General features: G+C 33.5%; 2 protein-coding genes across 3 annotated transcripts; one reads left to right on the forward strand and one right to left on the reverse strand.

Annotated features, from left to right (window-relative positions):
* The first annotated feature begins 1,822 nt into the window (after positions 1-1,822).
* LOC117907176 lies at positions 1,823-8,948 on the forward strand. Of its 2 annotated transcripts, none has more exons than XM_034820618.1 (3): positions 1,823-2,014; positions 3,389-4,010; positions 7,932-8,370. In XM_034820618.1, the coding sequence occupies exons 2-3, from the start codon at positions 3,463-3,465 to the stop codon at positions 7,978-7,980; spliced, it is 597 nt and encodes a 198-aa protein (XP_034676509.1). In that variant the 5' UTR covers positions 1,823-2,014; positions 3,389-3,462; the 3' UTR covers positions 7,981-8,370. The 2 variants fall into 2 exon arrangements, with proteins under 2 accessions (XP_034676509.1, XP_034676508.1); XM_034820617.1 differs by lacking the exon at positions 7,932-8,370 and adding an exon at positions 8,377-8,948 and having other exon boundaries at positions 1,827-2,014.
* Positions 8,949-13,184: 4,236 nt separating this feature from the next.
* Positions 13,185-13,772, reverse strand: LOC117905564 (ubiquinone biosynthesis protein COQ4 homolog, mitochondrial-like). The gene has a single exon (XM_034818462.1). The coding sequence runs from the start codon at positions 13,770-13,772 to the stop codon at positions 13,185-13,187; it is 588 nt and encodes a 195-aa protein (XP_034674353.1).
* Positions 13,773-17,953: the final 4,181 nt, after the last annotated feature.

The following is a 17,953-nucleotide window of genomic DNA, read 5'->3' on the forward strand; positions in this document are numbered from 1 at the left end:
ATTTCGGTCGTGAATCAAGAACCATGAGGATAATATTTTTAATTTTTTTTTATAATAAAAGTATTTTTATTAATTTAATTTTTATGTCATATTAATTTACTTTGTTTAGTGTATTTGTTATTTAGGTAATAAATGAAATAATATGAAAATGTTTTATAAAAAAAATATTAAATATTATCGGTAGTTTTTATATTTACATATTAGTCGTTTGGCCGTTCTAAAAAGTTGGGTTTTAGAAATTAATTTTTGAAATCAAAATAAGATATTTTAGATATCTAGATTTTCTTTTTGAAAATATAAAAAATACAATAAAAAATGTTTTGGATACTATGAGAAATTTCCATTAAAATTAGGAATTATTTATAAAAGAATTTTAAAATAAATAATATTTGGTGTATTATAGTAAAATTTTTTAAATAAATTGTAACTCAAAAACTCAATTAATAAAAAAAAAATCACAAGTAAAGATTACTTAGTTATTTTTCTCTACACACAATTATAATTTTTCAAATTTTCTTGTCAAGTAATTGGTTTTCAAATCAATTAAAATTTGATGTGTCGGATTTATTAATAAATTTTATAATTTTTAAAAATAATTTGAAACTATGAAAATGACGGATTCAAATACGTATTTGAATCGTGAATTTATGCGATTACTAAAAAACTTAATTTATTTATATATTTAAAAAAATAAATTTTCTTCTTTTTTATAATTCAGTTTAAATAAAATATTATTAATAATTGTTATTTTAAAAATATTATTATCCAATTATTTTAGAAAAAACCAATTTATAACTTTATTAAATATTAAAATACATATTTTATAATATCTGCTAAAATATTATCTTTTATTTTATATTTTTATAAAAGACATGATTTACATTTTTTATAATATTAATACATATTTTATAAAAAAATATCTTTAATTTATTTTTAATTAAGAAATTATTTTTTATTTTTTTAAAGGAAGATAAACCAAGACTATTTTATAGTCTCTTTACTTTGAAAATAAATTTTTAAATAATTCAAATTTTGTTGTTGGAATTGGTCTCATTATTTGAAAAATGATATTAAAAATAATTTAGGAAATACTTTTAGTTTAAAAAACGTTTTTGAAAAAAAAAAAATTAGGTATTTAGTTACAAATATGAAAATTTGAAAATAGATTTTAATATTTTTTAGAAAAACACTTCAACTTCAACTAGAAACACTCGAGAAGTGATTCTCAAACATTTATAAATAAAATATTTCCATTAAAAACACTCAAAATGGTTGATTCTATTAAAAACATTTATAAATAAAACACTTTAGTACTCTCGAACTATAAGATAATTTATTTTTTTAACTTTATCCCAAAAAAAATCAAAACTAAGTTGTTAAAAAATGTGAATCAATTCTTATCTTTTTCAATAAATTTATAATATTCTATTATATTCTAATTTTAGTCACTATTTTATTTTAATTTTAAAATAATATTATTTATTAGATAAAAAATATAATATTAAAAAAATTGGCCCTTTTAATCATAGTTAATAGCAATACAACACATCCCACTTCCATAAATAAAAAAATAATAAAAATAATAAAATAATAAAGAAGAAAAGAGTGGAGTTAAAAGCAGACATTATCCGTAGGCAACAAAACAAAAGCAAGCTTTCCCTTTTAATTACCGCACTCATAATATTTGCCTATAATTCATAGGCCCTCAAGGTTTTAAAATTTCAAATGAGGGTCCGATCGCTATCATGCGCCACGGCATCACTATCCCCCCTCCCCTCTCTCCTCCTCCTTCAAATAATTCAACCCACAAGTAAACTCACCCTTTTGTTTTTTATTCATTTCCTCTCCAATTCCTCGCCGATCACTCCCCCTTTATAAACCTTTTCGGCTTCTGCTTCCCCACCTTTTTCCTCTGCGATCGGCGATGCTCTGCTCGCCGCTCCGACGTTCTCACGCCGCCGCCGACCTCTGAGTCGCCGGAGATCTTGCTTTCAGATCTGTGAGCTAATTTCAGGTACTGTGCGTTACATGCTTCCTTTTTTCTCTGACTTTCGGATGTAACGCAGGAAGATGAAAGGAAGTGGAGTTTTGCTTTGGAGTGATGTGGTGTTGGTTTGGTTTGGATTAGGCGGAAATGGGGAGAGCATCTTGACTGAGCTAGTGGTTGAATTGTGCTCAGTGGAGTGGAGGTTTTTAAATCTGAGATTCGAATTCTATTTTCTTTTTCCTTCGTTTTCTTGGCAAAAGGAGCGGAGAGTCAGTTCTGTGAGAGCAGTAGCTCTTTCCGTTGAAGATGGTGGAATTAGGGGGCCTATGTGAGGGGTTGCATGTTAGCAAAACCGTTTTGTTTTAGATGATGCGTGGGAGGAGTGAAGAGATCTTCTACTTCTGTGATGATTGACAAATGATTTTTCGATAAGTTCTATGAAAGTATTGGTTTATTTATTGATTTATTTTGTTTAGCTTTTCATCCTTGATCAGAGAAGAGTGGAATTTATAAGCTTTTATGAATTACTTGTCTTTTATGAATAACAGATTGATATGAAACTTCTATGAGTGCTGATCAAACTGATAAGATTTATATAGAAACTTCACTGAGAGTTCCAATTGAATTTGTGGTGATTTATGTAGAAATTTTTTCCCTTGAATGAGTCGTGGTTGACGTAGAAAAATTGATTTGAAGTGTTGACTTCATCAACTTCATCACTTTTATTAATTAAATTTATTGATTTTTTTCATGTTTATTCATTCTAAAATTGTGATTACAATGCATTTAAGGGTTTTTTTTTTTTTTTTTTTTTTTTTTTTTTTTCTTGTTGAAATTTTTTAGTCACATTGGAATTAGAAAATTCTTTAGCAGATTTTTGATGAATTTTTTAGTTCCATAATAATTTGTTTATACATGCTATCAAGGCTTTGCTAGTTATGGTTCATATTCAATCGGTTCATTTATGTAAACTGGCTTCTTTGTGAATCTTAAGAATTTGGAATTATTTATTTATTTTTTTTTTTTTGGTGATGTTTTTGTGGAATGATTTGTTATTATCTTAATCCATATTATCATCTAGGCCAATTAATCCTTATTCGAAATTATCCCTCTCTTGCAGGTCATTAATAAAGTCATTAGAAGTATTAATGGAAAAATAGTAAAATTCACTCTCTTAATTATGCTATGACCATTTTAGGAATCAATTTACCAATAGGCATCTTTTACTTATTTGTATTTCATTGTTATAATGGCCATTTAATGATATGCAATTGCATTATTAATTGTTTCATCAGGTTTCCTTACAGACACAGTGTATATTATGTCTTTTGAGTGTGTGTATTTACACTTTAGTGATATTTTGGATAAGCTTTCTGACTCTGAGTTATGGGTGGATGCAAGGCTGGCGGCTTGGTTCTTCACAAGGGAGGGAGTTTAGAAGAACTTGCTTCTTGATGCCCAGATGAGCAGAACTGATGTTATTGGCAGTGGAAGGAGGAGGGTTCTTCTCTTCTTCAGCTTCGGGGTACACTAAGGGCCTGACCCTTCTTCTCTTGGGTCAGAAGAACGAAGAAAAACCCATGAGAGTTTCCCCGTGGAATCAGTACCAGTTGGTGGACCAAGAATCCGACACCGACCTCCAGCTGGCTTCCGGGAAGAACCGGCTTTCCCGCGGGTGCGCTTCCTTTGTCTGCTTTGGTCGCGCTTCCGCAGGACTTGAGGTCCCATCCCCACTGAAGGTGGGCCCTGTTCAACAGCAGGATGGCTTGCCAGGGCCTCCTATTTCAGACAAGGGCAAGGATCATACTACTGATCATGGTGACGATAACAATGAAAGAGATGTTCCTCTTAAGAGTAGCTTGAAAAAACCATTTAATAGTATTCCAGTTTCTGGTGGTGATAATGAATGTGAGCCATTGGGTGAAACATGTAGTGACATCCCCGGTTGCACTGAAAGGAGGAAAGTGCAGTGGACAGATGCATGTGGTAGAGAGCTTGTTGAGATTAAGGAATTTGAGCCCAGGTATGGACACTTCATATCTAATCAAATTTCATTTTTTATGCATGCAGTTTATTTAGCTTATTATTTTTCTTTTGCCCTAAATATGCCAGAGTTATATTTAGATGCTTCTATTGATGCATGTGCTTGTGCATGTATTTCTTATTTCCTTCATCCTTCCTTTTAATTTTTTTTTAATGTTGTAATTTTACCTGCATACTCCAATATGGTTTAACACTGCTAAAATTCCAAAAATTGATTTTTGATATGCTGTTTCCATTTGCATTTTGTCTCCTACATCTTTGAAATATATATTTTTTTCTTTCTGGCACTCAAACATGCATATGGTAAGTAGTAATCGAAAACAAAGTTATGTAATTGGAGACTACTGTCCAGTATATCAAATCACACTGCTTGAATAATCGAGAAGTTGTTCAGAACTTCAGATATGTTTTAGAATACTAGGGACCGATATTTATATGACTCTTACAATCCTATTTTTAATAAGTGCTTGGGTGGTTATAAGCTCTTGTTTAGAGAAGCTTAAAGTGATCGCTTTCTACCCTGATTTTCTATCTCAGTCGTATTCCAAAACATTCATCATAGTCTGTATTGTGGAGGTTAAACTGCCAGTTTTAAAATGGGGAGAAAGAACCACCTACTCAATGTAGTAGATGACACATGAAATGAAAACTTAGTGAGGAGAAATACTACAACCAATGAGGAATATATGAAAGGAAAACCTCAATGAGGAGGCATGCTACAATCACTGAGGAGAAGGCGCATGTAATAGAAGGTTGCAGACCTGGATTGTTGCTGCTTGGGAAAGTACTAACTTGAAACCTGAGAACTCTGAATAGTCTTATGAGAAACTAGGGTTCTGCAACTTCTTTTTATTTGAAGATGTGATCGCTTGCATGAAATCCTAGACTTAAACAAAGTATATCACAAACCTGAAAATTACTCTTGATGGAAATATATTAATATGATAGCATAGCCCTTGAGGCTTGTTCAAGTGGTAAAGGGTTTGGGAGGGTTGGTTCCAAGTTCAATTTCCAATGGGGACAAAAATTTACCCATAAATAATCATTATAAAAGTAATAGCATATAGCAACTTAAATAGATATTTTATTTAGGTGGGTTCTTAGATTGGTTAAGGCTGATCAACAGGCTTACGTAGAGCCTGGGAAAATTTCAAGACGGAGGACTAGATTGGAATCGTCAAACCAACCGATTGAGGTCTGGTGTTTGATTTTTGTTGGTCTGCAGTCCTCATTGGTGGTTTATGGGCATATGGGGATAGGCTACCCAACATTGTGTGGCCCTGTGGTATCTTTGGCCCAAGAAAAACCCTATCAAAATTCTCTTTGTAAAAGGTTTTTTTCTTAGATTCAATTAGCACTTCATTTATTATTTGAAGTTTCCTATGATTCTTTCAATCCTTTATTTATTATGAACTTCTGTCATACTGAATCTTATGTAACTTTATGGCCTTAAAATCCATTAAAATTCAGGTAAATTGTGTTATATTGTTATGATGGTTCGCCAATTTGTGAAGTTGCACTTGCTTTATATTTTGAAATTGTGATCTTATTGACATTATTATGAGGGCTTAGCACCAGGTGTAAATAGCTGTTGAATCTAGGCATGGATTTTGGGTCATCAATTTTCGATAATTGGATCATTGATCTTGGAAAAGTTTGCCAATATAAAGAAGGGAATGGTTGATTCCATTCTGAAAAGCCATTTCATGTTTTTAAAAAAGAATAAAATCAAAATGACACACAATTTGAAGTTTGATTTTGAAATCCATTTTTCACAAGGCTCTGTAAAGATGTCCAATGTTCTCAGAAGTCAAGATTCCAGCATTTTCATTCAGATTTTGTTTTTAGAACTACAAAATGGCAGCAACATAACTGAAAGTCTGCCCTAATAGGGCCAACAGACAAATGAGGCGGGTGCTGCACAAGTAGCTTGTAGCTGATCTAGGTTTTCACAGCGTTTGACTTTCTACATTTGAGCCTATGACCAAGCAACAAGATCCATAGTGGGAGTAAAATGGTTGCACAACTTATAAACTTTGGCTATGCAGCCCACCCTTGACCAAAAAAGGGAAATGGGCATATTCAATCTCAACATCTGGAAACACCATCTTTTCACTTGTTTATCTCTCTCCCTTATTTTCCTTTTTTCCCCTCAAAACAATTAAGCAAACTTGTACTTCTTTCCTTTTCTATACACTTATTCTTTTCTTTCCTTTTCTTTTAAATCATGTGCGGTATAGTGTGCCATGTGCATATTTCTTATGTTTTTTCTTATTAAAACAGAGGGATAGAGTGGGGTATATCTCTTGCTCAATTGTTTTGTATGGTGATATTGTCTGCTGTCCCTTCTTCTCCATATGAAAATCCAGGCCTAGAAGGAAATAGGAAGGAGGCACCATGAATTTGAAAATAGTGCTTCAGGGGACCACCCCTCCCCTGAAGAATCCTGAGAAATAGCCACTGCTGAATCCTCTTCTATTAGAAGGTTCCTAATGCCCAAACCAAATGCTGGAACAAACCCCTCCAGATGGTAAGAGTTTTGCTTCAATGGCCATTCTGAATCCTGCTGGTTTGATGTCTGACATAGCTTAATTGTCATGCAATACAGCCAGAGTTATTGATCCTGTTACTTTCCAAACCATATGGGCTGCAAAATTAATCAGGCTTGCATCATTATATACACGAGTATATAATCTGCATGGAGTCTATTCACCACTCTTATTTGTATTTCATTGTGTATATTTTTGTTGAGGTTTCTGAACCATAATTATGATCATCAACCATCTCTTTGACCAGGATTGTAGAAAGATTATTTGATGGTTCACAATTTGGCTCCACATTTTTTCATGTTTAGAGTCTTATATTTGACCCAGCTGATGAAGCTCGTATAAAGGAGGATTGCATGGGTAGACAGCTAGCACAAAACCTTTAGGTGAACATCTGCATTGAAAAACCTCCTAATCAATTGGTTCTTCAAGTTGAATACACCACTAGCCAAGGGGAAACGTGAAAATAAGATGCATTTATGAAATGCATGATGGTTGTTGATAATCATACTTGAGAGAAGAAGAGCTGGACTTTTTTGGTTGTCTGGAGTTCCAGTTGGTGTGCATGTATCCTGATGCAAGTGGCCTGATTATCACTTGCCCAGATGAGGAACTTAATGGTAGACAAGCTCCGGGAGTTTAGTCTCTTTATGTTTTTTTTCGTTGCTATGAAATAGTCTCCTTGTGTGGCTCAAGTAGCTAATTAACATAAAATATACTTTAGACAACAAATAACCTCCATCTGTACAAATGTGTAGGCACCCTTGTAGAGATGCTGAAAAATTACTAACCAGTAGCAAACAGATGAAAACTTCACCACTACACAGAACTGAAACATGCCTCAAACCATATGATGAGAACACGTCTTTTAATGTGATAAGCATGAATGCTCCCCTGATCTTGAAACCATGATACCTCATTGTGTTATGTCCTATATAGCTTTAAGCTACCCTGAACTACGATCCGAATGTGGTTGATTTTGAGATGCGCATTGATGCTTTGTTCTGTCTTTGGTAATTTACTGTTTCTATTAATGAATAAACATATCAGCACCACTGGACACTGCTGAATCCCATCACCATTTTGCACCCTAATGCTTCTCTTGCAATTCTTCCTGTTACCATTTTCCACCTTAATGCCTCTCTTGCGATTCTTCCTGGTAATTTGATTGTGAAGGATTGTTATTTGTTTATTTTCCTTGATCTCTTACTTGAGTTATAACTTGAAATATGTAGCAACATTTATTTCTTATTATCAAAGGACACCCCTTTGAGATGCAATGTTATCCGTCTTAAGGTTAGGTTTTCCACACACTGTTAGATTGTGTTTGGCATATGTTTGGCATTTATTCTCGGATGGGTCAAATTAAAAATTTCAGACATTCCCTGTTCCCATTATTTGTAAGTGATTACTGTTTCTATCCACCATGCACATATTTGAACAGCATAGTGAATTATTGCCTATGGTAAGCATTACTTGCCCTTGGCGAATAAGGGTGTTACATTCTGGACTTATATTTCACATCACTGCTCTCTGTGAGTTAGGGAAATGAACCCACATTAATTTTTGACTGTAATCTGTCTGGTTTCAGGTTCCCTAAGCCTATTATTCTTTTGAAATATTCTCGTTCTTTTGCTACATTCCTATTAAAAAGTTGTAAAACCCGAGATTGTATTCTATGCCTGAAATATTCTTCTCCAATGCTAGCATGTCACCCCTCATGCTCTTCCTCCTCTTCCTTTCTAATTTCCCGTTCCCTCAAATTATGTTGCTAACATGGAACTGGCGGCTCCAATGCAGTGAAGTGGGCGAGTCGGATGACGAATTCGACAACGGAAGTGAAAGGAGTTGTTCTTGTGCAATAATGTAGTTGGCTTCTTACTATAAAAATGTCATATGGTCTCAACTTTTCTAAAAAGGCAATGCTGCATCGCTTGAATCACTACTAACAACAGCTCATTTGGATTCTCCATTGTTGAACTGATTTCTCTGGGAGATAGAAAAGCAGGTTTTTGAAGGGGGGGTTTGGTACCGGAACCGGAGCATTCGAAGGAGACGAAGTTGTGGCCATCCCTGTAGAAGACGACTGAGCAGCTGTGTCTATATAATATTCCTGGGGATTTCAATTTTGTTGCTCTTGGCTTCACTTGGTTTTTCTTTTTATTATTCTTGTTAAATAGAACTGCATTGTCCATTGGTTCATCGTAATTAATATGTATTTTTTTTCTTTTTTCTTTTTCTTTTTTTTTAAAAAAATTGGTCATTTGGGTTTTTAACAGATCTTATGGTATTTGTTCTTCTGGGACTATGTAGAGCGAATTTTGTAGACGTGACATCTTTTTTAAAGCTTTGGATGGTGTAATTTTATTTCAGAGTGGAAGAGTCTCCCAAGAGTCCATGGGAAAGCAAAAGAATTTCAGACGAAATGTTATAATTTAATTTTAAAGAAACTTTAAATGTAGAGTGAAAATTTCAAATCGTCTGATGGAAGTATTAAAATCTTAGTCGGCTTTTAAACCTTTTTTGTTTTGGGATATTTTGGACATGTTTGATTACTACTTTTTAAAACAGTTTTTGAAAACTTTTTTGTGATTTTTTTTTTTAAAAAAAGTAAAATTTAAAATATTTTTAAAAATGATTTGTATGTTATGTTATTTTTAATCATTTTATTTGTTTGTATAATTATTTTTTAAAATAGTCATAAAAATATATTTTTTATATTTTTTTGTTAAAAAATTATTTTCCAAAGTGGTTATCAAATATGCCATTTGATATCTCTCAATTTTTATAATCATTTTACATGTTTTTTTTAATATTTTATTTTACTCTTTTTTTAAAAAAGGATGTATTCATTTAGAAAAAGACGAAATATGACTCATTTTTTAATAAAACCTATTCCCCCGCCCCCCCCCCCCCCCCCCCCCCCCCCCCCCTTCCTTCTTCTAACACTTGCTGATATTTCCGTTAAGGGTCGGTTTGAATGGAGTATGGAAAAGTCAAAAGGTTTTGTTTAAGCTTAATAAAAACTTCTATGCATATTTGGCTAATTTGATTCAAAGAAGTTATGAGTGTAAACTACTTTAATATAAAAACCATGAAAATATTATTTTTTGTAAAAGCTTTATTTTAGTTCATATAACAAGTTCTTCCATGTTTACTAGTGTTTTTATAATATCATTGTCTTTTAAAAATAGTAAAGCCAAAAGCAAGAAGCGCTCCAAATCGAAACCTTATGCTCTATTTGATAACTATTTTTTAGAATAAAAAAACCAGAAAATATGTTTGACAATCACAAATTATGGTGTTTTTGTGGACCTTGCATTTTTGTTCGATACGTTCCCACTCGATGACGAAACTCGCTTTTTATTATTTGAAAATGATTATTAATTCAGAAAATGACTTGAAGTTGCCATTTATTTTTGTTTTATTTTTAAAGGGTAAACAAAATAAAAAAGAAAACCCTAAGTGTGACTCCTTATTTGGGAAAACAGGTCTATGAAAAACTGAGTTGGGTCTGGGGGTTAAGTTACTTATTGGGAAGGTACAATAAAGACTGTAAAACCAAGGTTTGGTTAATCTTGATTTTGATGATAACAAAACAAGGTTTAGAATTAATGATCATATTTCAAGTGTGATTAGGCAAGACAACTTCCAAAGTGGCAATCCAAAGACAAATCAAGCCAAGGAGAAATCATGAAGAAGAAGACCACCTCAAAGAGAAGTGTTTTTCAAGACCCAAGCTTCATAAGATCTCCTTGTAAGGTTGTTGGTGCACTAGGTTTTTTCATGCATTACATTCTTTACTTATGCACCAAAATCATCCAAGAATTAATTCATTTTAAATCCTTTTAAAATTAGATGATTTCATGTTTTCAATTAAAACCTTGTGTCAAATATTTTCCAAACTTGTTTTAAAGGTTTTAAATTGAAAAAGTTGTGTGTTAGCCAAAAATGGCTCAACCGGTTGAACCAGATGAACAGTAACCGGTTGACCCACAGCTCAACCGGTTGAGGTTATGAACAGTAACCGGTTGACCCCCAGCTCAACCAGTTGAGGGGTATGAACAGTAATCGGTCGACCGTTTGAAAAATGCAAAAATTTTCTCTTTCTTCCAGAACGGTTGTTCAACCGGTCAAGGTTGAACCTCGTCAGGTCGAGGTTCGGTCGAGGCCCAAGGGTCACCTGCCAAGCATTAAATGCTAACGGCTAGTCAACTGGTCGACCCCTATCTCGACCGGTCAAACCCCAAACGGCTAGTTTGGCTTTTTTCTTCTATAAAAAGGCTTCAATCTTCATTGTTTCAAGAGCTTAACCTTCCTAAATCATTCTTGAGTATATTTGAGCCTTAGAAGAGTATTTTTGAGTGCACCATTATTCCAAAACTTGTATATCTTTAGTGCACCATTCAATCCTAGTTTTTCTTGTATCTTTGAGCCTAAAGTTCTATTACTAGGATTTTGAGAGATCTTTATTTGTATATCTTTGTGAGGAAGTTTTCCAAGAGTGTGGTATCTCTTGAGAAGTGTAAAGGGTGCTTGGAGCCAAAAATCTAAGAGGGTGGATTGGAACCATAATCCAATTGTATTGCTTGAAGGCTTGGTTTGGAAGCCTTGAATTAGTGGAACCTCAAGCTTGGGATTGAAGCTAGAGGAGAGTGGATGTAGGCCGGGTTGCGCCGAACCACTATAAATCTTGTGTTTGCATTCTCTCTTCCCCACTCCTTTAATTTATATGCAATTGTTTTTATATTGTTTTCATATATACTTGCATATAATTATCTCTTACATTCACCTAGTTTAAATTTGCAAAAAGAGACCATCACCCTATTCACCCCCCCTCTAGGGTGATTACCACAGGTTGGATTAGCCTCAAATTCCTAACAAAGACTGTAACACCCCTCTAAGTCCCTAAAAACGGGTCTCTACTAAATAAGATGAAGTGAGTATGACAATTGATCGATTGAACATGGATATTTTCAAATGTATGAAAGCAAGACATGCATGATATCAAATAAATCAATAAACACTATCAGATACGAGGCGTACCTTAGTCACAAACTGAGCGTTATCATAAGAGATGAAGTTAGTGTACAAATACAGAATAATCGCATGCATGTCATAGAGTGAAGCAAGCCAATCAAGCATAATAGTCAATCAATCAACGAGAAAATCACATATGTTGAGTCCTACCAAAACCCAATCGATCTTACACGAGTTAGTATCTCGAATTCTATTATTCTAGAATTATGAAAATTGTCTCCGTGCTTATTAAAGTTGTGAAAAACGAGAAAATAATTAAGAACCAAATAAAAACACAAGATGTGTACTTGAATGAAAAATGGTAGCATGTTTATTAAAAATTAGGTTTTGGTGAATCAAGATTTTAATGAAGAAAAAAAAAATAAAGAAAGAAGAAAATAATGTCAATAATAATAATGACAAATAAATAAATAAACAAATAACATAAAATTAAATAAATAATTAATTAATTATATGAAAGATGAACGAATAAAAATAATTAAGTTAGGCGAATAAACAGATTTAATAAATGAATTTAAAATATTTAAAATCAATTGAAACTAAATTGAAAATTGAAATTTTAAGAACTAAATTGAAAAATAGGAATTTTAGAAATAATTTGAAATTGGGAGTCATGAAAATTGGAACTTGGAAAATTACTCGAGGATTAAAGTCTAGAAAATTAAATTTTCAAATTTGAAGTTTTAAAAATTAAATTTAAGAATTGGAAATTAGGAAGTTAAGTTTGAAAGTGGAAATTTTAAAATAATAATAATAATAATAATAATAATAATAATAATAATAATAATAATAATAATAATAATAATAATAATAATAATAAACAAATATGAAAATTGGAACTTCGGAATTTGAAAATTGAATTTAAGAATTGAAAATTTGAAGAATTATTTAGAGATGGAATTTTAAATAAATGAATAAGTGAATAAATAAATGAATGGAATAATAATAATAATGAAAATAATAATGATTAGATAAATAATTGCGAAAATTGGAATTTTGGAACTTAGAAATTGATTTTAGAGATTGGAAATTTGAAGAATTATTTAGAGATGAGATTTTGAATAAATGAACAAGTGAATAAATAAACGAATGAAATAATAATAATAACGAAAATAATAAAGATTGGATAAATACTTGTGAAAATTGGAATTTCGGAATTTGAAAATTGAATTTAGAAATTGGAAATTTGAAGAATTATTTAGAGATGGAATTTTAAATAAATGATTAAGTGAATAAATAAATGAATGGAATAATAATAATAACAAAAATAATAATGATTGGATAAATACTTGTGAAAATTGAAATTTTGGAATTTGGAAATTAATTTGGGGATATTAAAAAAGAAATAAGGGAACGATAAATAGAATGAATAAATAAAATAAGAAAATAGATAAAGAAAGTGCAGTGGTTGGCATTGCAAGCCTGAAGGTGGTCATGCAACATGTGGGCCTAGGACAATATATCAAAACGAAAGAAAGGTACCCTTGATTTAGGATTCATACTTGTCCATATTAGAATCCTTTCTTATGGAATGACCCATTGTGGAAGGCCCAGTCAACATTGATTATTTATGTGAGAAGCTCAGCCCCATTCATCATGGCCCAAGGAAAGTAATGCTGGAAGATCAATACTCTTTGCTTCTCGCCAAATCTTGTCATACCCCCTATGACATATAGAAGGCACATTGGAAGGAACATTTGCTCAAGCTCTATTACCTTGAGTGCCGACTCACCAATTAGGTTAGTGGGGAGGCTAAAGAGGATGCGCCAAAAGTCATGCACCTCATGGGCACGCTTGGAGACATATGCAAGCTCATTTGTCTCCATGAACCGCACTGGTGGCTGGTCATCCGGGGAAAAGTTTATGGATCCCATGAACTTCGCATAGGTAGCATCAAATGTGTTTGCGGGCATATCCCATGCATGACCCACTCTTGTAGATATGACACGTGGTCTGTCCAAGGGTATAGTCTGGCCTTTCGGGCTCTTCTTCATTCTTTCTAGAACATTTTCAAAAGCAAACTTCCTAGTAGTCTCGCCAAGAGCCACAATCAAATCTGCTCGGCACGGGTCCGTTAATGCGCTAATTGCCCAACCCATAGCAACAGCAACCTGTTGCCACCCATTAAGCCGAACTTGGGCGCCTCCAATCATCATCAACAGTTGCTCAACAAGAGAAAGAGAGAGAGAGAGAGAGAAAGAGAAGGTGGTGATATGGTTAGATGGAGAGTGGTGAATGGTGGAATGTACATGGAAAATAGGTATTGAAGGGTGTTTGATGGAGAAAGATGAGTGTGGTGGGCATTGCATGGGCATGAAAAATGATAGATATGAGGAGATTTAGGAAGGTGGTGGGATAAATTTTATGAGAAGGTTTGAGAGGGATGATAAGGGGATGTGTGCATGAGCTGCGTGTACGAGGATATGGGATAGGTGAATGGGGAATGAAGGGAAAGGGTGATGGATATGGTGATGAGGGAAAGTGGGTATGATGGGTATGATGATGTAGAGAGAATGAAGGCGTTGAGGATATGGGCATGGTGATGAATGCATGATTCGGGTGTATGAGTGTGAAATGGGTATGGTGGGTATCGATAATGGGTGCAAAGAGGTGGGCATGGTTGGTAAGAAAGATAAGAAGATGAATATGGTAATGGGTATGGCAAAGTGGTGAGTTTGAGTGGTAGCAAGTACATGAAGGGTGTGTAGTGAGGAAAGGTGAATATGGGATGAGTGAAGGATGACCATGTGCATGCGATGGGTATGAAAGCATGAACACGGGTAGTGAGAGAAAAATGGGTATGAAAGGTGGTCATGCTTGCATGGTTCCCATTCATGGGTGGAACTTCATGCATGGGGAGAAAAAGAAGGAAAATGAATGAGAAATGAGCTAGGTGGAGGGCATGAATGATGGAAGGGTGGTAAGGTGAGAAAGGTGGTGGGTATGAAAGCGGCCAAGTGTGGTCACGGGTAATGAGAGAAAGATGAGAAAGGTAGGTTTAGGAGGGTATGGGAAAAACGGAAATGCATGGGGTTATGGGTATGGTGTTGGTGGAATGGATAATGAACAGTGAGAGAGATGTTTGATAGGTATGAGAGGGTTTAGAGAGAAATGGGTTTACGGGTTTAGTAATGAGGTGGTAAAGTGGGATGAGTATATACATACATGTGGTGTGTATGGAAGATATGAAGCCAAGTAGGAAAATGCATGGGTATGAAAGAGTAGTGGGCATGAGGAGAGGAATAGATTGGGTGGTGGGATAAAAAAAAAACGGGAGATATGAGAATGAAGATGGGTGTAATGGTGGTGAGATGAAATGGGTTTGTAGGTGTAAGATGGAAACAATGGTGAGATAAGTGGGTAAATGGGAGTTAAAAAAAAAAGTAACATGCATGGGGGTATGAGATATGGGTATGAAGAAATAGAGAAATGGGGTTAGTGGGTTGGTTTGAAGGAATGGCAAGAATGAGTGGTAATGGACGTGGTGAGTATGAAAGGGGAATGGGTTTGATGGGTATGAACATTGATGAGGATGAGAATAGTATAATGGTTAGTAGGTGATAATGAGAGAAAATGGACATCTGAAGTGTAGAAATATGGGTACAGTGATGGGAGCATGATTCCTATATACATGAGTGAGAAATGGGTATGGTAGGCGCGAACAGTGATGAGGGCATAGGCATGTGGTAGATATGTTATCCGTCATGGGAATTGTGAAGTCTTTGTTGTATTGGATAAGTTAAAATTTTCTCCATGCATAGGAACCGTGAAGTCCCCGCCCTGCTCTACATCTAAACCCACATCATCAACACTTTTGCCACTAACTGTGCTGTGATTCTGGTAGCATCCATACATGGAAATCAATGACCCAAGCTCAAAATAAATTGTGACCAATGCAAAAGTCCGCTGAGTATAGAAATAAAATATACTCCCTCCATCCACAATGGCATTAAGGATTAGTAGTACCAAAAGAATAAAGAAAGCAAAGATCCAGAAAACCAGTAGCCAAATAGAGTGGATCTTGTTTTTTTTTTTTTTTTCTTTTGTACGTGGCCTCCAAACTTCATCCTTATAGAAAGCTCCTGTATGGTCTTTCTAGGATTCTCTATTTTCATATCGTAAACTGCAGAAACCTTCATATTTCCATATGAGAAATGAAGCAAAGATAGTGGACATCAAGATCCTTATGTTGCGAAGCAGGACTCTCCAGTTAACTTATCTGAGCTAGCCCCAATAACGTCAAACTCAGTGAATATAATACGGACAGAATTAGGGTGAGTAATGATGAGACTCGGATCTCTTTAAAATGGAACTCTCAGATGGTGAGATACAGACCGAGGCATTTCCACAACTGAACACACATGAGCAGAGGAATATGGAGAATAATATTGCTAAAGAAAATAGACCAAACATGAGAAACCCAAGGGATCATCATGCAAAGCCTCATTTCATGAGTGATGAATGGGCTGCAAGCTGGTAGGACGAAAATGGAAGTCCACAATATAATTATTAGACATCCAACCCAAAGAAGAATTCAACCATTTACAAGGGAAAAGAACAAGAGTATCAAAGAGAAACAAAACAGAGCATTATATGCAAATAATCATGTTCAGCCTAAGCAATCCTGTGGCCCTTGGCGTCTACAACAAACAACAAAACAATGCTCATCAATTAGCAAAGAAAGAAGTAGAAGATCAAGAAATGGAAATGTACCAAGCTCAAGGTGACTTTACCTGGCAATCCTCAGCACAACTTTCCTCTGCTTTTTTTCTTCACCAGCAAGCTTTCTCTCTCAAGCTAGCTTCACTCTCTGGTCTTCCTCAAACAGCTCTCCAAAATCTCTCCCTAACTAGCTGAAAAAATCCTTCCCCTAAAACTGAATACCTCATTTCTGTGGATGCCGAATACTTCCTTTGTCCACCATTTTCTTCTTTTCTTCCCCTAAAACTGAATACCTCCTTTCTATGGATGCTGAATACCTCCTTTGTCCACCCCTCTCTCATTTTCTTCCCCTCCCATGTTTCTGTCTTTTCCTGCAAGCCACTACCCGCTTCACCGCTCTTTGCTCCGGGAATATGTCATCCTCAACCACCACCATGGCCATGGTCACATCCCTCACCAAACGTCCCATGCTGCTTGTTTGTCTCCAGAAAGGGGTCCCCCCACTTCAAAAAAAAAAAAAAAAACAACTCTTCCGGGTGGTCCCAAAACAAAAGAAAAGCTATTGGTTTTTGAAGGGGTCTATAGTTTTCAAATAACATCTTTTAGTTGTTTTCATTTATTATTTTTAGAGTTGTTTTAAAAAATAATTATACAAATATGTATAATGATTAAAAATAAAACTTTAGATATAAAAATTATTTTTAATTTTTTTTTTAAATATTAAAAACAGGTTAGAACTATTTCAGGTATTCAAACAAATTTTTGTTTTATAAAACATTGTAGAATAGTTTTCAAAATCTGTTCTTAAAAACTATTTTTCAGAACTGTTTTAATAAACAATTATTAACAAGACCTTAATCTCTTCTATTAATTTTTTTTTTTTAATCAATTTCTCAATCATATATGTTATATTGGCTCATAGTTATATTTAACAAAAAGAAAAAATTAATGGTCAATAATTGTTTTTACCCTCATTTTTATCATCTTGTTAGGTCTCTAATCGAGATTGAATGCTAAGAATTTTTAAAATTTGATAAGGAAAATTATTAATCATCTCATCACTTTTACCATAATTTTTATCGTATTATTAATTTTATATTTAATAAGTGAAAACCATCATTATTTTATTAAATCAGATAAGTGATAAAAATTACTATAAAACTATTAGTTGATATAACACCATGAAAATGTATCAAATTTTGGTATTTCATTCCTATGATTGCATATGAGTTGGTCGTACCATCTCCTTTATCATAAATTTTACCATATTGTAAGGTATTAGTAGGTCATTGCACACCAATAAATTTTTAAATTTGACAAATATCGATTATTTTTTATTCAATCTAATCATCATTTATTGTAGAAGTAAGAAAAAAAATTTACAAAAATTCTTTTCTAAATTTAAATAAAAATATCAAAATAATTTTAAAAGAAAACCCATAGTATATAACTATGCTTATTAAGATAACTCCAAAAACGTAAAAAGGGATGAGATCAAAAATTATTTTAGAATTAAATATAAACTATTTAAAAAAAGAAAAAGAAAATAAGACTTCATTTGACAACTGCTTTTGAAAATAATTTAATATTTAAAAAAATGTTTAATAGTAAAAAAAACTGTTTTCTATTTTATGTTATTTAAAACAGAAAATAAAATATTTTTATAAAATATTTT

Source organism: Vitis riparia, chromosome 18 (genome assembly GCF_004353265.1).
Source record: "Vitis riparia cultivar Riparia Gloire de Montpellier isolate 1030 chromosome 18, EGFV_Vit.rip_1.0, whole genome shotgun sequence".
Lineage (NCBI taxonomy): Eukaryota > Viridiplantae > Streptophyta > Magnoliopsida > Vitales > Vitaceae > Vitis > Vitis riparia.

Bases quoted from the DNA above. Each gene is read 5' to 3' on its own strand.
- LOC117907176 (XM_034820617.1), top strand. From the start codon at position 3,463: ATGTTATTGGCAGTGGAAGGAGGAGGGTTCTTCTCTTCTTCAGCTTCG. The intron at 4,011-8,376 runs GTATGGACACTT...GCTCCAATGCAG, and splicing joins ATTAAGGAATTTGAGCCCAG to TGAAGTGGGCGAGTCGGATG.
- LOC117905564 (XM_034818462.1), bottom strand. From the start codon at position 13,772: ATGATGATTGGAGGCGCCCAAGTTCGGCTTAATGGGTGGCAACAGGTT.